The 23,564-nt window shown below is 43.0% G+C and overlaps 1 protein-coding gene across 7 annotated transcripts in view; it reads right to left on the bottom strand.

The window, feature by feature from the left end:
• Nucleotides 1–23,564, bottom strand: part of MSI2 (musashi RNA binding protein 2) — a 501,147-nt gene that overhangs the window by 388,612 nt on the left and 88,971 nt on the right. For 4 of the 7 annotated variants that reach the window (XM_077164874.1, XM_077164873.1, XM_077164876.1 and 1 more), the window contains exons 1-4: nucleotides 4,042–4,340; nucleotides 3,700–3,740; nucleotides 3,302–3,383; nucleotides 2,506–2,590 (exon numbers count right to left, since the gene is read on the bottom strand). In XM_077164874.1, coding sequence (XP_077020989.1) covers nucleotides 2,506–2,590; nucleotides 3,302–3,383; nucleotides 3,700–3,740; nucleotides 4,042–4,103 — 270 coding nt within the window. In that variant the 5' untranslated portion in view covers nucleotides 4,104–4,340. Of the gene's footprint in view, nucleotides 1–2,505; nucleotides 2,591–3,301; nucleotides 3,384–3,699; nucleotides 3,741–4,041; nucleotides 4,341–14,929; nucleotides 14,999–23,564 lie in introns of those variants that run through there. The other 3 variants (XM_077164875.1, XM_077164879.1, XM_077164878.1) reach the window with 3 other exon arrangements.

The raw sequence follows: 23,564 nt of genomic DNA, 5'->3' as shown, positions 1-23,564 counted from the left end.
TCATTCGTTCCATGATTTATACCCCCAGGATTCCAGCCAGTAAGACATAGGAGGATTTACTGCTTTTATTAAGATAGTTCAGAGACCTAATAAAAGGCTGCAGCATGTTTTCTACCTTTAAACATCACCTGAGAAATGAGAGATTACTTTTTTCAAAAACTAAAATAGACAAAAATCTTTGATCTAGGAAACTACCCTTTTCATAAACATTAACATTATTGCATCTACAGGTGTGTTCAGCACTCACTAGAGCTTGTCTACAAGAGAAATACAACAGGTGTGGATTTTCCATTCTGTTGACCAAACGTCCCAAGGTATTTTTTTTGAAGCTGACCGGCACACAATTGCAATAATAAAAGTCACCTTGTTCGTGCGGTAAAAGGTAAGGGACCCGTAGAGGGGCAGGCCAGGAGCTGGAGAAGTAGGGCGCGGTGAAGAAAGCACAGCACTAAAGAAAATCTAAAATTACAAAACTGAAAGCCAATTCAGAACTCCTGGATTGTGTGTCGCGATAAGAGCGTGTTATACCACAATGTTCTTCAGTGTGCAAAGTTTACACGCTGAGATCTCTAAAGGAGAGGGAGGGTCAAGATAAGTATGGCAAATCCCAACCTTTTGCACGTCCCTGTCAACTAGTTTTTAAAAACAAACAAATGAGAACAACAACAACAACAAAAAAAAAAACTACCAAAAATTAAAACATTAGTTAGTTAGGTACTGCTCTACTTACTGTATCTACAAGTCCTCTAGGAAGACTAGGGTACTATTTTGGATGTGAATGGCCGTTACCTAAACAAAGCTTTTAAGGTAACGGTAAACAAGATCCTCGTTTCCATGTCAATAAACCAACCGCTCCTGCACTGAACGTTGAAACAAAGTCAAAAGCTAGGTTATACTACATAATAGCCACCAAAACATGTCTACAAACAATCAGGGAGGGCAAACTGCAGGCTTTGTACCTGATACTAGGGTTATGACCCACCAGCCACCATAGAAACCGAATGCTATTTCTCCCACTCTGGGGGAGAGAGGGGGCACATCACGAATTCCTGACTTTGCTTCAAAATGTTTTTCTTCTGTAATTTTATTAGTTCTTTGAAATGTCTAACCAAGAAGTCAGAAAGAAAAAACTTTTCAGGCATTCGTTGTCACCCTATAAATCATTATCCCTGAAATTAAATGATCTAAAAGTGTAAAAATATCTGAGCTGCAAGCTATGACAAGTCCAGCGCAATTAATAAAGCGACTAACAATGTACATTCTTTTTTTGGGGGGGTGGCATGACACGACCTCTTTGATCAGAGGTTGAAAGAGGTTGAATCTGCAAAATGAACTGAAGTGCACCAATGATTGGCTAGGGTCTCCCCCCACCACCATCCTTTTCTTTCCTTTTCTTCCATTCAAAGTTAGCGTCTAAAGGGACTTGGAATATCACCTCGTTCCACTTCTTTTTTGTACAAAAGAGGAAACTGAGGCCCAAGGGCAGAAAACAACTTGCCCAAGGTCACAATGCAAGTTAGAAAAGGCCGCTGGGACTAGACCCGGCTTCTTGCCTTCTCCCATACAGCCCAGCATCACATTTCAACATCACCTTAGAGACCCTGATTTAATCAGATGTATAAAAACTATGGGGAAACATCCGTAGACATAAAGGGAAAGGTGGAGAGCAAGGAAGCCAACGCAGAGGTTTAATAACACACTGCAAATTCCCCTCCCCCATCCATTAAATTTATTTCCAACTAACAAACTGTAATCTACCCACACTTTTTCTTCCTTTTCTAACTAACCTCTACTTAAGAGACATCCCCCCTCTAACTTTGGATTTAGAAACCTAATTCTATAAAAGTGCCCACATGCAATTCAAAGGATCTAGGAAAGAAAGGGGAAAAAAAATCACTTTGAAACCCAAGGCCTTATCAGCCTTAGATTTCATGTCATCTGGAGTCACCCACTGGATGCCCAGCTTGGCTCTGGGAGCGTTCTCCTTCCCTTCTCAAAACCCACTGCAAACTCCAAGTACCCCAAGAAGAACCTGTTGCCTGAACCTGCGATTAGCGCCCCCCCCCACCCCATCCTCTCCTTCATCCCTCTCACCCCCACCTCACCCCCACCCCCATGGTAAAGTAGGCTGTGCCTTCCAAAAGCCAATCCCCACAGCCACAGTTGGTATCCTGTACTGTGCTCAACTGACAAAGAAAAGTTGCATTTGCTCTCTGATGGAGTGTCCCTGCTTGCTCCCTCAGCCAAGAAAATGGCCCCTCCCCATACTGAAACACCCCCAAGTCTTCTCTCAGCAGCATCTGAAGCTGCAATGGGGCGAGCTCTACAAGGAAAACCCCAAACCCAGCCACCACCGCAAACTTTTAAGCCAACTAGCAAGCTCTGCCTACAAGTACCCAGTTCCCAACGCTGAAGCAAAGAAAGGCGCTGTCCCTTTAAATGGGGCTGTCAATGCCCAGCTCGTTCCTGAAAAGGGGTGAACAACAACAACAAAAAGCAACATACCGTCTTGGAATCTAACTCATGGTGGGGCTGACCTAATACTTTATCTACACTTGCTGGGTCTGCGAATGTGACGAAACCGAAGCCTCTGAAATGAGACAAAGAGGGAGAAAAACAAACAAGAAAATGTGACACCATTGATAGCGACAGGGAGTGAGATGTAATGCAGAATGGGGAGCAAAAGTTGCCCCCCCCCCCACAGCATCCCTACTCCTCACAACCCTCCCCCAACTCCCTGCTGCCTGCAGTCTACCACCTCGGAAGAGAAAATATCCAGGTTAATGGGGGAGGTGGAACGGGAGGAGGCCGGGTGGAGGTAACTTGGGAGAATGCTGGTGTCTGTACTCTTTGGCCACCTCAGTTTCCTCTCCTCCTCCTCCCTTCCTTTTCTCCACGCTTTGTTTTATTCCGAAGAAAGCCGGGCACTCAGAAAAAAAGATTCACCCACCTTTCTAAGAGGAGGCTTAAGAGTTTGGAGAGCCCGGGGTGTCGCGGATGCATACATAAAAAAAAAAAAAAAAACTACGTGGAAAGTGAATGAAGCTGAATGTCATTTTAAACAGGAGAAAAAGAAACGAAGGGAAAATGACTTAAAGCGGAGTGCTGGGCATCTCTGTATCCAGAGTTCAGACTCAATTAACAATAACCTTTGGGGTGGGGGCTACAGAGCAACGTTCGAGACCATCCACACGCCTCAGCCCCATTCTAAATCCGCTCGGCTACTTCCGAAGACACCTCCAAAAATAAAGCTTAAACTTTGTTCTAAAATAACGACAAAATCCAGAAGAGAATGGTTTACCTGGAGCGTTTCGTAGTGGGATCTCTCATGACCATACATTCTCTAATTTCTCCAAATTTGCTAAAATAGTCTCTAAGGCTATCTGTAGAGAGAAAAAGAGAGAGATGGGGGGGGATGGAGGAAAAAAAAAGCAATGCAAATTTTGATCAAGGACAAAAACCAAAAGTAGTTTTCTGTTGTTATTCTGTTTGGGTTTTGCATATCTTGCACACGCGGGGGAAATTCGGCAACAGAGGTCGCGTAGAGGGCTCGGAAAGGATTTGCTATTTAAAAAAATAACCTTGCACAGGAGAAGTGGGGAGCCAATGGCGGGGGGGGGGGTTCTATACTGGGATAACAAAGAGCAATAAAGAAGCCAAGAAGGGGGGGGACCCAGGCGTCCCCCCTCCCTCCCTTACCTGGTGAAGTCTGCCAGCTCAGTCCACCGATAAACATTTTACTAGAGGGAGAAAACATAACAGAAGTGAGCACCGATGTCAGATCGGCCATTTTGACGTGTAACTTACAAAAGCTAAAAGGAAAGCGGAGGGGGAGCGAGCTAGCGAGAGCCGGGAGGTGGGGTGGGGGAGAAGGTGACGGGGAAATGCAATCCAAAGGTGTGTAACTTCCACGGGGGGGGGGGCGCGGGGCGCGGGGGGGCGGGGGGGCGCGGGAGATGCCCGGCTCCGCGCACCGCCGTCCCCGCCGCCGCAAGGAGAGCGAGCCCGAGGCGGCGCGGTGGGCAGCGGCTGGAAACTTACCCGGGGTCGTGCTGGGAGTCGTTGGCGCTGCCGGAGGTGCCTTGGCTCCCATTTGCCTCCATATCTGAGCCCCCCCGCCCCCCCACCCCCACAAAACCGAGCCCCACAGCGATCGGAGCGGAGCGGCGGCCGGCTCCGAGCCCCGAGATCTCCCGCTCCCTCCTCCCCCTCCTCCTCCCCCCCGCCCGGGCTCCTCCGAATCTCTCTGCGAGCGGTGGAGCCGGGGCAGCGGCGAGAGCCGTCACACGTGGGCTCGGCTTAGCTCAGCCCCGCGGCCTCGCACACCCCCCCGTCCCCGCCCCCCCGGCCCATCCCCACCTCTCCCTCTCCTCCTCCCCACCCCCATCTCCTCCTCCTCCTCCCCCTCCTCCCTGGCGCACGTGGGGCGGAGTTCTAGAACGTCGTGTAACCAATGCCGGTGACGTCACGCACCCCGGTGCGGCCCCCGCCTGCCCGCGCGCGCACACCCGGCCCCCCGCGGATGGAGCGACTGGGGTGGCGCGCGAACCCCGCGGCCCGGGGGACGCCGCCTCCGGGCGGGCCGGGAGCGGGGCAAGGGAGAGCGCACCCCTACTTCCCTAGATCACATGGGCTGCGGGGGGCGGGCGGATCCGGCTTGGCCGAGGCGCGGAGAGCTGGCTGCGGCTCGTGGCCCCGTCGGGGGAAAATACGCCCCCACCCCCTCTAAATCGGCCTCTCCGCTCAAGTTCGCCGGTCCCTGCAGCCCGGATCCGGGGATGGCACCAGCCGCCCGCCCGGCTCTGCGCCCTGTTTCCAGCCACCGCGCAGAAATTTAGGTCAAGGACGTCGGGAGCGAACCTAAACCCTGGCGCTCCTCGGGCGAACACCCAGACCCCCAGGATCGGGGGGCTTCAGGATTGCGGAGACCCTCCCGTACAAACACCAGCCACAAGTTTTATTTTCCTTTCGCGCTGGAAGTTCTCTCTGGCTCTCCCTCCACATCGGCACGTCCTCCGTCGTTCCCCACCCTTCCCAGGCAGAGGTACGAATCCGTGCCGGGTAAAGGGTATTTTGGAACTTTGAGAAACTGCCGAGATTCTAGTGGCAAGAAATTGCCGAAGGAAAGGTTTCCGCGTTAATCACACGGCATTTAAAATATGTAATGAAATAGGTTTATAGGAGTCAAGGTCAAATGAATGGGGTTCAAAGCAAACTTTTATACATTGTGAGAAATAGTTTTGGAGCGTCTCTGGGATGGCTGGGAACGGTAGTTATTTTGGGAAACCCGTCCCAAATCCGTTCGTTATATATTGTATTTCTCAAGTTACTCAGGCTTTCTATGGCGAGATAGTAAAACGCATGGGATTGAAATAGCCCAAGACCTCCTCCCCACGAAGACCTGGGATGTAGGCTGAGTAGTACTAGAAGGCTTCAGACAGAGTCTCTCTCTCTCCTCTCTCTCTCTCTCCCTCCCTCCCTCCCTCCCTCTCTCTCCCTCTCTCTCCCTCTCCCTCCCTCCCTCCCTCCCTCTCTGTCTCTCTCTCACACACACACACACACACACACACACACACACACACACACACGCATTCACTTCTGCCCACAACCTTTTGGAGCCAATGTGGTGCAGTACAGGCTGTGGTGGTACACCGTAGGTGCTTAATAAATACTGGTTTTATCCCTTACTACACTGAAAACTCCAAAAAGACGTGTTTGTAGTTTCCCAAAGGCATCACACAATTCTCCAGCAGATTCTAGGCTGGCCAAATTCAGGCTGGATTCAATTTATGGAGTATTTAAAACAATAAGGATACAATTACACTTATTGTTTTTAATTATTACAGTAAACTGAGTTAATGTGGCATGAGGGGCAACATAAAGTTGTGGTTCCTCAGATGAAAGTTAAGCATGAATTGATGCCCAATTAACATTTCACAATTAATTTTCCTAGGATTCGGAGACAATGGAATATACTCAACACTAAAGCCTGTACCAAATCCACGGTGGGTCTTGGCAAAGTGAAATGTTTAGAAAATCCTAACGCAGCCATAGCCTTGGGTGACTAGACCCTGAATCTCCCCATCCCCTACACAGAGATAATAATTCCTCTCTAGTAGAATTGATGGGACCAAGGTGAGAGGTGGAAGTAAACGAATGTGAAAAGGTTCATTAAAGCCCCGTTTTCATTGCAAGCCTATATAGGCCATGCTTATTATCAATCATTACTTAATATGATTTTTAGAAAGCACTTTAAGGCCTACACCACAAATCCAAACATTTTCCCTCACTGCAGGCTGCTTCCCAAATTATCTGGGATCTTGCGTATTGAAGAGCCAGTTGTTATAAAGGTAATTGTTTATTATTATTTTTCTCAATAACAAAATGCAGACAGAGCTAACTGGACTGTGTTTGGGATTTTTACAGTAGAACCACAGACTTTCAGAGGTAGAAAGGCCTTACTTGATTCAGCCCCCACATTTTACATCAGGGTCCAAGAGGAGCCAGGTTTACCAGCCTACAGCCCACCCCCACCAGTCAGCACCTAAGCAGGGCTCTGGCCCCTAGTCCACTGCCCTTTGGCTCTGCTGCCTGAATGTATATTCTGTCCATCACAAAGCAGGAGTGGGGGTACTCTTCCCAGTTGTAGAGAAGCACAAGCTGACACTTACTGAACTGAGATAAAATCCTGAGGGGGCTAGCATAGTAGTTACAAGGTCAGTAGCTGAGAGAGAACTATATCTTAAATCCCTATTACTACATTTTTACTTACTTATTTTTACAGACAGTAAAATTTACTCTTGTTGGTCTATAATAGTATAAGTTTTGGCAAATGTATAGAGTCATGTAACCACCATCATAATCAAGATGCACAACAGTTTCATCATCCCCAGAAAATGTCCTCGTGCTGCCCCTTTGCATTACATTATTTGTAATAGCCTGTTGTGATTATTATTATTCATTTCTTCTCCAGCTCATTCAGTGTAGCCCCTTGGTCAGGAGAATTCAGCAGCACAATACCAGTTCTGCTCCCTCTTTAAGTCTCAACAGCCCATGACACTGTTGGACACTGCTTCTTGTCACTCGTTCTTCCCTTGCCTCCCTGATGCCCATATTCTCACGTTTTCCTCCTACCTCTCCAACCACTCCTTCTCTCTCTCTTTGTCTTGACTCTTCCTCCTCTCATTTTCCTTAAAATATTGGTGTTCATCCTCAGCTCTGTTCTCTCCTCCAGCCGCACACACTCCCTGCGGGACTCCTCCGTAGGATGGTCTTAAATATCACCTACATGCTGATGCCACTCACATTAAAATCTCCACCCCAGCCTCCTCGCAGATGGCCTGCTGCTCATTATCAGTTTTCTAGTCAACATCTCCACTTAGACTTCCCAAAGGTAACCCAAGTTCACGGTGTCCAAAACCATGTGCCTGTTATTTCCTCCGAAATGTGAACCTCTTTTAGGGTTCCCTCTACTGGTGAACAGAACCACCACCAACCGAACCATCCTCATGAGACAACAAAGTTGAGGCCTCTTCCTCACCTCTTCCCATGTGCAATCTATTGTGAAGGCCTATGGATCGCACCTCTCAAATATCTCTTAAATCTATCTTCTTGCTACCGCATCCCAGGTCTCTCACCTGAGCTCCTTCAGTAGCCTCTTAAAAGAGTAAATGTTTTCCTACATCTACTCTTGCTCTTTTTGCTTGCCTGGGAAGCATTACCTGACCTCTGGGTCGGGTCGAATCCACCTTGGTATAAACCATTACACTGCCAGAACCCTCCCTGTGTACCTTACCCCATGTGAACATCTATTCATCACCGTCCCTTCCATCAGGGTGTAAGCTCTCTGAGAGTAGAGACCACATCCATGTACAACCATCACCGTGTACCACTGTCTCCTAGCACAGTGCATGCTAGTGCGTGGTTGGCACTCAATAAATATTTGTTGAATGAATGAATGCCAACATCTAATTTCATTCTAGGAATTTTGCATGCATGTTCACAAGTCAAATTGACTGCAATTTTCCCTTCTCATATTGCCTTTGTCTGGTTATACTGGTCTCATAAAATGAATTGGTAAATGTTCCTTCTTTTTCCATTTTCTGGAACAGTGTGTATAAAACTGGAATTATGTGTTCCCTAAATGTTTGGTAGAATTTGCCGGTAAAATGTCTCGGTCAGAAATAGACATTTAATCGGTTGATTTTTAACTGCTGATTCCATTTATTTAATGGTTATAGATCTCTTCAGGTTTTCTAGTTCTCAGGTGCATGTTTTACACAGTATTTTTTGAATGAAATTATTCATGACAACAAGGTTTTCAAATTTATTGGCAAAATACTGCTCATAGTTTTATCTTAACATATTTTAATCTTTGCTTAACTATCTGTAATGTCCTTTTTTTTTTCATTCCACATATTGTTTATATGTATCTTCTCTCTTTTATCTGGATCAGTTGTGCCAAACCTCTGCCTTTTTACTAGCTTTTCAAAGAATCAGCTATAGTTTTGTTAATACTCTCTATTTCTTTTTCCATCATTTATTCTTGCAAATTTATATATTTTATTATAACATATTCTTATCTGCTGTATTTGAGAATATAATATAAAATATATATATTTAAATATTATTATATATATTATAGTATTCCCTTCTTTCTGCTTTCTTTGGGTATTCCCTTCCTTCTGTTTTCTTTGGGTTTACTCAAATTTTTAAACTTTCTTTAATTGGCTGCTTGGGTAATTAATTTTCAGCCTTCTTTTTCTGATACTAACATTTAAGCCTATAGATTTTACTCTACAGACCACTCAAACTACATTCCACAAGATATATGGCATTTTTTTTTATCATCCAGGTCAAAAAATGTTCAGATTTCAATTATGATTTCTTTTCACCCATGACTCAATACAAATATTCTTTTAAATTCCTAAGCATGGGGCTGGTTTTTGTTTTGTTTGAGTTATCTTTTAGTTATTGATTTCTGACTTAACTAGAGAGTGGTTAGGGAATGTGGTCTGTATGTATGTGGAGGCTATGTTATAAGGTATATTCCTACTTTGTTACTTTGTTTTCCTGGACTATTCTTTTAACGTATACCCAGATGACCCTTATTCCTCATGTTTTTGCCTTAAAATCTACTTTGCCAAAAAAAAAAAAAATCTACTTTGCCTGAGAAAAATATTACTACTACAACTTTCTTTTAGTTAATATATGTCTGGTTTATCTTTTCCCATCCTTTTATTTTCAACCTCTCTGTGTCCTTAAAGTGAGTCTTCTTTTGTAAAAAGTCTGCAGTATCTTAGAGCAGCTAAGAAGAAAAAACCTAAAATTGTGGAATTGTAACCTATACCAAACTCTGAAATCTGTTCTACAACTAATTGTTGCAATGTGCTTTGAAATTTATTACTTTATTGTGTATATGGTATATGTTATTTTTCACAAAAAAGAAAAAATATAATTTTTCTAGCCTCCAGTGTTTTGGAGCAGCTAGAAGGAAAAATATGAAATAATGGAATGGTAGTCCATAACAAACTCTGAAATCTGTTCTGTAACTACTTGTTGAAGTGTACTTTGAAAATCATTGCTTTTTCTTTGTTTTCTTTGTATATATATGTAACAATAAAAAATGTTTTTGTTTTTTTTCCAAAAATGCATATAGCTGGATCTTGTTCTTTTATTTCTTCTGTTAAGTTTAACTCCTAAGTCTAAGTCATTACCTTTATTAGGAATGCTGTTGTTTTTTAGTGAACTTTTTAGGCACAAAATGTGTTAGTCACAATCTCTGGTCCAATACACCGTCATCATTTGGGCATATTCGTGGCCCTGTTTAATTTAATTTAATTTTATTTTTGATATCATGAACACCTGTAAACCCACTGTTCAACCAGAAAACTAATAAGTGATAATGACTTATGCCTACCTGAGGGCTCTCCCCATCCCTCTCCCCTATCTGAAGTGACCACCAACCTGAATCTTGTATTTTTTTTAATTCTTTTGCTTTCCAAAAATAGTATCACTACACATAGCAATGACTAAATAATATACTATTTGGTTTTCATTGTCTTAGACTTAATGAAACATTTCTGAGGCTTATTTTTTTATTCTGCATGGTATTACTGAGATTTAAGTATAATAATGGAAGGTGGTGAGGGAGCCCATTCAGTGGGATGAATTGTGTGATTCATCCCAATGAATGGGACACATTGGGGTGGATGACATTGTATATATGACCACACAATTTTAAAAAGAGCAACTCAAGAGACAATGACAGCTAAATGCAATAGGTGACCCCGGATGAGACCTAATAAGGGAAGAGAAAAGGCTCAAAAGACATTACTGGGACATATGACAGAATTGGAATAGGCATTGCAAGCCTTGTATCAATGTTAAATTTCTTCAACTTGGTAACTGTACTTGAGGTGAATATCTTTGTTCTTAGGAAATGTACATGGAACTATTATGTGTTCGAGGAGCCTGATGTAGACAACCTACTCTTCATATATTCCGAAAATAGACAGACATATAGATGGAAAAGAATATTAAGATAAATGCGGCAAAATGTTAAAATTGACGGATCTGGGTATCTGGGGTGGAGGTATGTTGGAGTTCTCTATACGGGTTTTGTATTATCTTTGCAACTGTCCTGTGAGTTTTAAATTATTTCAAAATTAAAAATTAAAGGAAAAAAGATTCAACTAGATTATTTCATCTGATTATAGTTCATTCCTTTTTGTAATGGCTTAATATCCCATTGTGTGACTATGCTGTAATTTAATCTGTCCATTCTATCAATGGGCTTTTGGGTTGTTTCCAGTTTTTCCTGTTATTAACTGCTGTTCTGAGCATTTTTGTCTTCTGATGTATCTGGGCAAGAATTCCACTTTTTTGGAGTGATTGTTGGATCATAAGATGTGTAAATATAAAACTTTACAAGTTAATGCCACATGGTTTTCCAAAGCAATATTCCAGTTTGTATTCCCACTAGCAATGTATGAAAGAGCCTGTTGATTCACTGATTTCTGATATTGTGGAATTTATGTCTTCCATTTTATTTTGCATATTTTATTACTCTGCTTTCACTCAACTTTTTTGTTTCCTTTCTTGCCTCCTATTGAATTGATGGAGACTTCTTTGCTCCTCCTTAACTCTTTCTAATTAAGAAGTTATAAATTATATTTCTTTTCTTTTAGTAATTACTTTTAAGTTTTTAACATGTATCATTAATCTAAAATGATGCATCTCCCCCTAAAACTAATGATGAACAATTCAATGTCAGTCACCTACTATTTTATGTTATTGTTGTTTTATGGATTTTATGCTCCTAAATTTGATCATTATTGTCATTTTAATTTTATACAGTCAATCCAATGTGTTCATTTTTGCTTCTTGTACACTACTTCTTCTTTCTGTCTACCAGCCTTTTTTCCTGAAACATCCTTTAGTAGTACTTTCAGGAAAGTTATGGGAGTGCTATATTCTCTCTGTTAAAATAAAAATATCTTATTTCACTCTGCCTTTTGAATGATAATTTTCTGGACAGTTATTTTAGGTTGACAGTTATTTTCTCTCGGTACTTTTCTGAAGCTGTTTTGTCCTCTTGTTTCTCTATTTGCTATTAGTCTAATTGCTACACCTTTGTAGTTAATCTCTTTTCTCTCCATTTTAACATTTTCAATTTGTCTTCAGTTTCCTGCATTTTTATTATGCTGTCATCATGTATGAATTTCTTTTAAATTTTTTATCTGACTCAAGACGTTTAGTACATCCAAAATCTAGGGATTCAAGTTTTTAATCAAGTCTGGAAAATTTTCAGCTGTTATCTAGATAAATCCTTCCTACGCCCCTCCCCCACTCCGCTCTCTCTGTTTTCTCTTTGTAGATGTACATTAGATGTATAATGCACCTTCTCCTTCTATTCAGTACACTCTCAACTTTTCTGTCAGACTTTCCTTCACTTTATCTCTCTGCGCTGTTTCCAGGGCAATTTCCTGAGATTCATTTCCAGTTTTTCCTTCAACTGTGTCTAATCTGCTATGTAACTCATCCGCTGAGGTTTTCATTTCAATGACTATATATTTCATTTCTCAAAGTTTTATTTAGTTCTCTTTCAAATCTACCTTTTTTTAGAATGATGCTATGTTATTTTCTCATAGTTTCAAATGTTCTTTTATGTCATTAATAATTTTAAACTTACTAATTTTATAGTCTGCCTGGTATTTCTCTTACCTGAGGTTGTTGGGACTCTTGTGTCTACTTCTATTTTATTTATAGAAGATTGTACCCAGATATGTTTGTAGTTTGACACTGGGTCTGTATTTTTATCTTAATTTTTCAACTTTGGGGTTCCTGGACCATAGAGATGGTATAAATTCCAGCCTGAGACTCTATGAGAGCAAAGCCATAGTCAACTTCTCAGAGAAGACTCTTCTCCTCCACCCCAACCCATGTCAAGAAAGACAGATGTTCTTGTGTCCCTCTGCCGTGGGAAGAATTTTTTTCCTAGTGAGTTCTTTCTCTAATGATTCAGCTTTGGGGAGGCTCCAGTTTTATCTGGATGGACTTCTAATGAACCTAAAGCATAGTCTTCTGTCCATTACTTTTTTTGGGGGGGTGGGGGGGCGGTGCATGGTCCGGGAATCGAACCGGGGTCTCCCACCTGAAAGGCAAGCATTCTACCACTGAACTACTCATGCACCCTGCTAAAACCTGAGGCTCCCAAGACATGCAAACTTGCCCGTGGCCAGCTCAGCCTCAGCTGGCCTGCTTACCATCCTGTCTTCTAGCCTTTTCTTGCTCTCCTGTGAGCTTGGGGAGGGTTTTCAAGTGATTTAGTCTACCATATTGCCAGAAATGGAACTTACTTCCATTTAATTTTTAATATCTCCCATTTGAAATGCATTTTTCTTAGAGTACTGAAGCATCTAAGATTTCGGTTTTTCTTCTGAGTAATCTTTTATATATGCAGTTACATTGAAATTGTCTCAAATAAGGCAAACATAGGATTTGGCTGTATGTTGTAATCACTTCGGGAACATTAAAAAAATATATACTGATAATTGGTCCCACTCCAAGGGATTCTGATTTATTTGGTTTGGGGGGACAGTCTGGGCGGCAGGGATTTTCGTATGTGCTGTGTGATGGGGGGGTCACATTTCATTCTTTTTCCATGTGAATATGTCATTATCGCAGCACGATTTGTTGAATGTTTTTTTGTTTTGTTTTGTTTCTGAGTGCGTGGGCCAGGAATCAAACCAGACTCTCCCAAATGGCAGGTGAGAACTCTACCACTGACCCACCCGTGCGCCCTGCCAACAGCGCTGGTAAAGCGCCTCAGGTGCTTCCTATATGCAGACACAATGAATGTGTATTCACTGTGTTGAACACAATAACTTTAAAATCTATTGTGTTTTTTTTTTAAGACAAAAACATAAATGATACCAGGGCTCCACCTCCAGAATTTCTGAATTATTTTGCAGGAGATGCAAAGGAAGGCAGGTACTATATATTTAAAAGTTCCCCTTGATTTACCCAGGCATACCCAGTCAAAAGGGAAGAGTTAAAACAATGTTAGAGCTGGTAGCATCAGAAATCATCTAGTTAGGTGGTTCTTTCTGTCTGTATAACAGGTCATCAGACTCCTGGGGACCTTTTTTTTTTTAACATGGGCAGGCACCGGGAATCAAACCCGGGTCCTCTGGCATAGCAGGCAAGCGTTCTTGCCTGCTGAGCTACCGTGGCCCACCCCTGGGGAACTTTTTAATTATATAGATTCCTAGAGATTCTGATCTGGTAGATTTAAGATAATGCCCATGAGTCTGTATGTCTTTTAGTTCCCCCAGAACTTGAGATGGGCAACTAAGTTTGGAAGCTGCTCAGCTAGCCTAGCCTTTGTTTTTTAAAGAAGTAAAAGGTCACTGAGAGAAGGGCTTTTCCTCAAGGCCACAGAGCTGATTAGAAGGAGAGCTGGCTCCCACCTTCTAGCTTAGTGTACATTTCATTCATTTCAAAACAGAAAGCTTCCTACCGTTTTGAGAAGACCTTGGTAATTTTAAGGAAGCAGATTTTGGATTTGTATGCAGTCATTTCAGAACTGGGGGTTGTCTGTTTCGTTTTGTGTGTGGATGGCCTTGCAGAGGGTAAATTCAGGCTTCTGTCTGAGGTTTTACTAGTTAGTAGCTGAGTGACCTTGAGCAGGGGAGCCCCCATCAGTCTCTGCTGCCCTACTTGTAAATAGGGGATGATGGTGATTTTAGAAGAAGTCCACCAATTCTTTAATATTCCTCCAAGCGGTGGAGCCTAAACTCCCTTCCCTTGAGTGTGAGCTGTACCTACTTAGTAACTGGCTGCTAATGAATGGAATGTGGAGGAAATGAGGGTGAGTGACTTTTGAGGCTAAGTGGTAAAAGACATTGTGGCTTGCGACTGACTCTCTCTTGGACCCCTGCTGCCATGGCATGAGGACTCTCAACCAGCCTATGGTGAGGCCCAGGGGAATAAGCACTGAGGTCACCCGTTAACAACACATCCTGATGCCAGAAGCAAATCCTCCAGCCTCAGTTGAGCCTTCAGATGGTGCACCAGCCAACATCTTGACACAACCTCATCCGAGACCTTGATCCAGAACCCCCCAGCTAGGCTGCTCCCAGTTCTGACTTGCAGATGCTGGATGAGATAAGCAATGCTTGCTGTTTGAAGCCACTACCTTTGGGGTGATATCTTGCACAGCATAGATAACTAATACAGGGATACTTCAAACTGTACTAAAATAGAGCTGCTTACCTTATTTATAGGTTTGCAACGGGGATTCATATGCTAACATTTATGGAGTGCTTTAGTTAGACTCTGACCAAATGAACTGCATATTAGATAAAAAATAGTGAAGACATATTATTAATGTTATCAGATTGCAACACATTTCATGTTCAATTACCTGAAATGCTCTTTCTGGGGCATTGCTTTGCTCATCTTCTTATCCCCACTGCACACTTATAAAAGGTCACTGTCAAGATATAAAAGTATATATGTGATTTAAATGTCTTGACTCGGTTACTAACAACCGTGAGCATGTTTTCAAATTGGAAAAAGCAAGATTAATTTAAACTTGCTCTTTTTCACACAATGCTCTTTGTTTACTTTTTGGTATTGCATTTCCCCGCCACGCGGGCACCACTCTCATAAAGAGTCTGTCCACTTATCTGTCTTCTGTTGTCTCACGAGCCTTACTTTTAAGAACAGACACGGCAGACTTTGCATCAGAAAAAGTAAACCATATTTTTACTAGAAAATATTTAGTGAAATGATTATTTATTCATGAAAATTTCACCAAGTATAAAATCCATGTGTAAAAGTAATGGGCCCTTTGTATTGCACTTAAATAAATAAAGAGCTGCTTTCCTCAAGAATTACAACTTTTGAGCATGCTCTCAAATCCAGGGTTGGTTTGTCTCCTACCAAAAAACAGAAATAGGAGTATAGATCCTAAGTTGGTCCTTCCTCTGAAGATGCAGAATACAGGAAAGCCAGGATGGTATCTTTCTAACAGAGTCAGAACTAAAAGGCATAAAATATCTGGAAAATGTCAAAATGTGAAAAAAAGAGAGGAAAGTGGAAGGTTGAAAGAAAGCACAATTAGTTTCCAAACACCCTTTACTGATCTAACATACAAATATCTTTGTGTAATCGATTTACTCCTAGCACTGTCTGATATATCTAGACACATAAAGGTCCATTTTACTTAAATGATGGAGAAATTTTGCTTTGATTTGCTTTTTATTTCTTTTCCAAACTGGGGGTGGGGAATGCAAAAAAAAAGACTTAAAACATTTTAGAATTCTTTTTCCTTTTTCCATATTCATATTTGTCCCAGCTAGGAAGCTAGGGCTGTGGTTGAAGGGTTTTGCTTTTTTTCATTCACCTCTGCAGCCCCCCTTCCTCACCTCCTACTCAAAATGATTATACCCAACAGGACAATTGCTCCCCACACATCTGACAGAGTAAGAAAGGGCCAGACTCCCTATCAATTGATACAATCTATTGAGTAACCATAGCAGACAACCTTTCTAGGTGCGGTGGGGACAAGATCAGAGATCTTTAATCCCCAGGAGTTGTGAGAGGTAGACGGTGACTTACTATAGGGAGTGGGGCTGGCCATGGTCCCCCAGACAGCAGCCTCCTGCCGGGGGCACCCAAAGGTGGTCTGGCCAGTCCCCTCCCCAACGGTGCCTCTCTTATGGGTGTGGTTGGCATAAGAAAGAAGGCTCAGGAATTACACAGAAAGTTACTATTTCATTAAAAACATCCCAGGGCTGTTCTCCTATGTATCTTAAAACTGTGTGTCATTCTGTCAGTGTTCTTTATATATTTTATTAAACATCTTTACTGCTTGGCAGTTAAGGAACCATTTGCCTCCTAGAGCTGCCTGGGAGGCAGGGAAAACAGTGGGCTGCTTGAAAACTCGTCGGCTTAACTTTATATAGTCACAGCACAAGAACCATCAGGTTGTCGAGTCCTTTCCACCTGGAAACCATTTTCTCCTCTGCCTTCTCGGGCTTAATATTCCATTACTTCTCTTTTAATCAGTCACCAACTTAGCCTTGATGAAAGGGGTGGGGGGTGGGGAATGGCTACTTTTTAACTCCACCTGGAAATGTCTGACCTGGCGCCACCGTCACCTTCCCTTACGCCTCTACACCTACTCTGGAACTTGCCCCATCCCCTCCATGACCTGCCTTGCCGAACAGAAATCTAATGTTGCAGCTGGAAATCTACAGGGCCCCTACACCCAGCACCCCCTCTCAGACTCTGCAGGTTGTCTGTGAACGTCAGTCATTCCCAAGGTCTAGCCTCATAGCCCCATCAGCCTGCCCACTTACCAGCAACAAGTTCTTCACACAGACCCACAAACCACCAACAAGTTCTGGCCAACATTGAGTCCTGATTTTTATAAATTCTTTTCTTTTTACCATTTACAGCTGGAGGTGGCCAAAATAGCAATAAGTAGCCTGGCTGTAGTGTCAGCTCATCATATGTCCAGGTCTTCAGGAGACCAATAGAGCACGATCCGTTTGTGTGTGAGAAATTCCTCGTTTGGAGTACTGTGGGTATGAGTGCCCTCTTCTGGCCAACAGGGGAATGCCTCCTTGCGCCCGTGTGTTTGAGTGCCCTCTACTGGCGGAGCAGAGAGAAGCTCTCTCACCTCAGGGTCCTACTATCAAATTCGGAGACTCAAGTACCACAAATCCAGAGGTTTCTTGGAACTGAGGCCAATACCCACCAAAATAGACCATATTGCTATTTCTACAATTACCAATCAGCTAGTTCCAAGGGGCTGCAAAAGCCAATTAAAGGAAAGGAAGGAGAGGGAGAAAGCTCTGTAATCACTGAAGGGAAAATTCAAATAGGTCAAAATCAAACCTGTTTAGCCAAACACATATTTGGCACAGGCAGAGAGAAAGAAGGGAGAAAGGAAAAGATTAGATGTAAGCACAACAGAGGATGGACTGTAGAGCAAATTGCTGAGCAAGACATTCATGCTAAAAATAATATTGCTTGGAGAGGGCATGAAACTCCAAGAGTGGCTGCATCCTAGGGTGGGAGGCACACGAGGCTCTATGGTTCTTGCCATCCTCTTCCTTTTGTGGCTCCAGTGAGGCTGAAGGCCCCCATGCTGGCCATACCTCGGGGTACTGAACAATTGCCCAAGACCCCGTCCACTCGGCAAATGTCTCATGAAAAAGGAGAGTGACTTTCGTTGCCCAAATGTGGTCTCTCTCTCTCTCTCTCTCTCTCTCTTTCTCTCTCTCTCGGCCTGCCGACACAGCAAGCAAACTCACTGCCCTCCCCCTCTCTACGAGGGACGTGACTCCCAGGGGTGTGGACCTTCCTGGCAACGTGGGACAGAAATCCTAGAATGAGTTGGGACTCAGCATCAAGGGTTTGAGAAAACCTTCTCCACCAAAAGGGGGAAGAGCGAAATGAGACAAAATGAAGTGTCAGTGGCTGAGAGATTTCAGAGTTGAGAGGTTATCCTGGAGGTTAGTCTTACGCATTATAAAGATATCACCTGTTTAGTTAAGGTATAAGGGAGAGGCTGGAGGGAACTGCCTGAAAATGTGGAGCTGTGCTCCGGTGGCCATGTTTCTTGAAAATAATTGTATGATGGTATGGCTGTCACAGTGTGACTGTGTGGTTGTGAGAGCCTTGTGTCTGATGCTCCCTTTGTCTACCTTATCAATGGACAAGTAAAACATATGGATAAAAAATAAATAATTTTTAATATGGATTAAAATAATAATAATAATAATAAATAAAAGGGGGAATACATGTTAAAATAAATTTAGTAGATTGAAATGCTAGTGATTGGTGAAGGGGAGGGGTAAGTGGTATGTTATGTATGAATTTTTTTCTGTTTTCTTTTTATTGCTTTTTCTGAATTGATGCAGATGTTCTAAGAAATGATCATGATGATGAATATACAACTATGTGATGATAGTGTGAGTTATTGATTATATAACGAGAACAGAATGATCATATGGTAAGAATGTTTGTGTTTGTATGTGGTTATGTACCATAAATACAAGATAAATAAATTTAAATTTAAAAAGTAAAAAAAAAAGAGAGTGAGACCTGGTTTTGTATCCTCTAGTCTGGGTCACTGATAATCACAAGCATTCAAAAAATCAATTGCCCACAATGCTAGTGGAGCAGCCTGGCTTGCCAGGGGCTTCATGAGGAAGACCCGAAGCGGGGTGCTGGGGGGAGGTTAGCTGATCACGAGCTTGATGGGAACCCACAGCGTAGCACAAGGAGGCTCTGGAAACCCTAATGCAATCTTAAGCTCTATTAATAGAATGGCAGAGTGTAGGAGAAGCATTACCCCAGTGCGTGCTGGAGGTCAGGCCCATGCAGTTTTATGCTCAGGCCTGTGGGTGCGGGGGGATTGGCAAATTCAAGCCCAGGGGGAAGGGCCTGAGAAGGACTGGGCATCAGGATTTAGCATCATCAACATTAGCCTAACAGTCCTTTTGCATATGGCAATATCTGAATGATTACTGCACTGGAGTCACAGAGTTTCAGTAGCAGACACTAGGAATCATGTTTTCAAAGTTTACTTAACCTACCTGAATGCTGGGGTCCCCCCTCTATATTGTAGGGATAATACTTTCCACCAGTCTTCTTCCAAGTGTAGTCTGAAGGATCAAGTCCTTCAATTCAACCAGTGGGCACTGAACATCTCCTGAGTGGCCAGCTTTTTGCCAGGCACTGGGGGAACAAATAGGAATACAAGCTCCTCTGTCTTCAAGGAGCTGGCACATTAGTTGGAGAGACAGGCCCATAAACAAGTACTTGTGTATAGAGTGACAGATGATGATAAATAAATGGATTGATTTGAAATGAAATGCAATTAATTTCTTACAGGGAAAGAGTGACAAGAGAAAAACACAGCACCCTAGTGGAATACATGCTTTCGCATACAGGAAGAGGGAAAGGAGGTCTGAGAGGAGAGGCTACCAGTCAGAAAAGATCAGTCAGGAAAGTTCAGAGTCACAAAAGATGGTTGAAGGGACTGGGCAGTGTAGATGTCACGAAGTCAAAGTGGAAGAGGAGGAAGACTCAAATATTCCAGACCATTCACTGGGTATGGAGATTAGGAGTTCATCCTTAGTGGTCAAGAAAGATAAGTCAGGGAAAGGATGGAGGCAGATACAGACTTCAAGAACTAAGAAAATAGTAGACAGCAGCAGAATTTAGGAAGTTCATGAAAGGATGCATTTATTGGGCACCTCTACATACCTAGCATGGTGCTGTGTTCAATGGAAGTCCAAAAAAGCATCAGCCCCCAGGATTGATTGGGGAATTAATACTAACATCTAAATGTCCATCCGAGCATAGTGCAAGATATATTATTATAGTAACTGTTCTATTCTGATGTAGACAGAATATTGGTTTAAATAGCCAGCTGGTCTGACCATTATTAATGCTCATGTATGAATGCCAGAAGCAAAAAGAATGGCCTTTGTGCATTTCAGATATGGTCAAGTTCATTTGATTATTTCCCTTTCCCTTATTTCCTGGGAAGTTTCCTTTCCCAGAAGTGCTCAGAAACACCATTCTCACCTTAACATCCCTCATGTTTGCTCCCATTTTGCTATTTACCAGTGAAATTAATATTACACTTTACCCTGCTCACATTCTAGATCTAATACATGTTTTTTCATCAGTGGGTTTGTGTTTGGTTGATTAGTTATTCATGTATAATGTAAGATGACAAGAGCTGTAATACAGAGAAATGATTGTAGAGAATGGAGGCATACGAGCTCTGGGGTTGCTTTCTTTTTTTCCTTCTCTTTCTTTTTTTTTGTGGGGGTGGGTGGGTGGGTGGCAGGTTAGTGAGGCATTTGGATTGCTTGCAGATGGCTGGAACTTTCCCCTCACCAAACTGGTGACTGAAGCAAAACAGGGGGAATTAAAATAAATGGTCTGCTTGGTCTGCACGATGAGACCCTCATCCCGTTTCTGGATCTGCCCGAAACAATCACACAGGTCATCTAACTTCTCTGGATTTGAGTTTCCCCATCTATGACACATCCAGTGTGTCTTCTGTGAGTTAGTTCCTTGCATGGGACAAGATTTTGCAAAGGGGGGGTCCCCTTTATAACTAGCTCCTTCTTGCTCCCTGGGAACTTACCCAAACGATCTATTTCCCTCCTCAGTATCCAGAGGGCTTTTTATAGGATGCAAGTCAGATCCCGATTCTTCCCTCCAGTGTCTTCTCACTGTATTCAGGATCAAGCTGAACCCCTTTGCTGTGGCTTAAGAGGCCCTACATGATCTGACGTTTGTCTTCTTTTACAATCCCTTACCATTTCTCAAAATGAGCTATTTCCCTCCTCAGGCTTCTCGCATATGCAGTTTCTTTTCTCTGGAATGTTCTTTCTCCACTCCGTGCGCAGGTATCCCCTCATCACCCTTCTTATCTTAGTTCAAACACTAGGCCTCCTTACAAAAGCCTTTCCTGCCCAGCCTTTCTAAAGTGGCCTGTCCACTCGTTGCATTCCAGTTCATCACATTATTTATTTCCTTCATAGCCGTTGACCATCCAAAGCCATCTCATCTGTTTATTTCTTCACTGGAGAACTGTCTGCTGCCTACCCCAGCCCAGAAAGTTCCCCTGTGCAGGACTTCCTCTGTGTTGTTCACTGCCATTTCTCCAGCACCTAGAACAAGGCTGGCATATGTCGGGAGGTCCTTTAAGTATTTGTTGAATGAATGAATGAATGAACTTTAAATTTCTATCATTTTTTTCTCAAGAGCAGTTCTATTTTAATAAAACCCAACCAAAAGATACAAAGACATACATTAAAGAGATGATCGTTTAAATTACAAAGTGAAGACTCGAGGTAGTCTTTAAATACTGTCCTTAAAGTCTAGGGGGCAAGAAGCTTAACGCCAAAATCTAAAATATCCCTAACTATCCCAAATTACTGTCTCGCACATTATCCCATTTTATCTTCTTAGTACTTGTCACTCGTGGAAATGATGGTGTTAATTCACGTTTCCTTGCTGACTGCCTGCTTCCCCATCCCCAAGAGACTATAAAAGCTGCCTGAGTAGACCTGTCATTCTCCCCACACCCACCTTGCACAGAGTAACTGCTCAGTAAACATTTGTTGAGTAAGGGAGTGAATTTTAAATGCTTAGAAATAAAGAAAAAGAAACAAGTAAGATGAACATGAAATGTAATGCAACATAAATGGGTTCACATAAAATCAGGCTGCAGGAAGACAGCTGCAACTGTCTTACTGAAGACACGTGGATTCACACATGAAGTGGGTTAGTTTGCAACCCCATTCCACATCTGCCTTTCAGAACTTATCTCAGAGTGTGTCAGGGAAAGTCATAATACAGGCTCAGGGACCCAGGACACATAGGACTCTGCAGGTGACCAGGATGAGCACACAAAGTGGACCTTTAGGGGAAGGAGGCTGTGCTCAGACATCCCAGGGTCACTAGCAGGATGGCTGGCAGCAGCAATCCCTATGGTCAGTTATGAGCCAACGGGTGGCCAAGATGGGTCCGCCTGTGCCTGGCGTGGGAGGCTTTGGTTGCTTTACTTGTGCCTAAGCTTCCAGATGAAGATGATCTTGGTTTAACCCAATTTAAATCAGCAGCCATTTCGTGGGCATCCATCCACAATGTGAAAAACACTGAGCTAGATGCAGTGGGTACTGGGGAGGTGAGAGACCCAGCCTCGCTCAAGCTGAGTACGGCTGACATTTGGATCAAGTGAGTGAAAAAATGGCTCGTAAACAGGATGGAGGAGCTAAGTGGCCGAGGAAAGGAGACCAGCTGCCGTGAAGTTACAGACAGGCGAGAAGCAGAGAGGCTTCTTAGAGCAGCCAGGGAGGACGTGGCTGGAAGGAGGGCTCCTGCAGCAGGGAAGCCAAGGGCAGTGGGGATTGCAGAATGCGCCACTGGGCTGGGGCGGTTAAGGTCTGCAGATAAGTATTCCCAGAACCAAACTCCAAAGCCAGTGGCTAGAATCATGGATAGAGAATAAAGGAGAAGTAGTTTTTCCAAGTGAAAAACTGGAGAGCAATTTTACGAGAAGGAAAGCTGGGGAGGCAAAACCACAGGTAGGCTGCTGTGAGTGATGGAAGACAAGTCCGAAAAGGTGACTTGGGCACGCTGTGATTGGACAGACGAATAAATGGCCTTTGGGAGGAGTGGGGGGTGCAGAGGTGGAGGGTAAGTGTCAAAGCAGTGGAAAGGTTTTTTACACGGACCTAGACAAACTAAATTTAATGTGATTCTAAATTTAATGATTCTAAAATTAATGTGGAAAAATAAGTCAAGAATAGCCAGGACACTTCTGAGAAAGGAACATAATGATGAGATGAACCCCTACCAGAGATTAGCAGAAATTAGAACACCTCAATAATTAAAACAGTGTGGCACTGATGCCTGATTATACATTCAGAACAATGGAATAGATAGAAAGTCCAGTGTCTAGGACTTTCATGTGTGAGAAAAGTGGTATCTTCAAACTGCCAGGAAATGGTGCTTGGAATGACAGGAGCCACTGGGGAAAATGCAGTTGATCCTCATACCAGAAAGAATTCCAAATGGATCAAAGACGTGAACATAAAACACAAGCCTATATAAGTACTTCAGGGAACCGTGGGAGAATTCCCTGAGGATTTTCTCACTAGCTGTGAGACTCACTCGCTGTGATTCAGGGTCAGTCCTTTACCCTCTCTGGGCCTAGCTCATGGGGTCGTTATGAGAAATGTGTGAGTTCATTCACGCTAAGTGCTTAGGACAATGCCTGGCACACACACAGGATGCAAATTGTGACCACCTCCAGCACCACCACCATTATTATCATCATTACAAAAAAGGATGAGGACATTATATAAACTGATTCTGACAAAGCATTAAGATACACTAACTGAAAAAAAGACAAGTATAGCACAGTATGTAAAAAAGAGGTATAAATCAGATAACGCAAAAGTATTGGCAGGGTGGGACACAGTGCCTCAGCAGGCAGAATTCTTGCCTGCCAT

Source organism: Tamandua tetradactyla, chromosome 6 (assembly GCF_023851605.1).
Source record: "Tamandua tetradactyla isolate mTamTet1 chromosome 6, mTamTet1.pri, whole genome shotgun sequence".
NCBI lineage: Eukaryota > Metazoa > Chordata > Mammalia > Pilosa > Myrmecophagidae > Tamandua > Tamandua tetradactyla.
The sequence above is the reverse complement of the archived record's forward strand: the minus strand, read 5'-3'. Positions and strand labels throughout refer to the sequence as shown.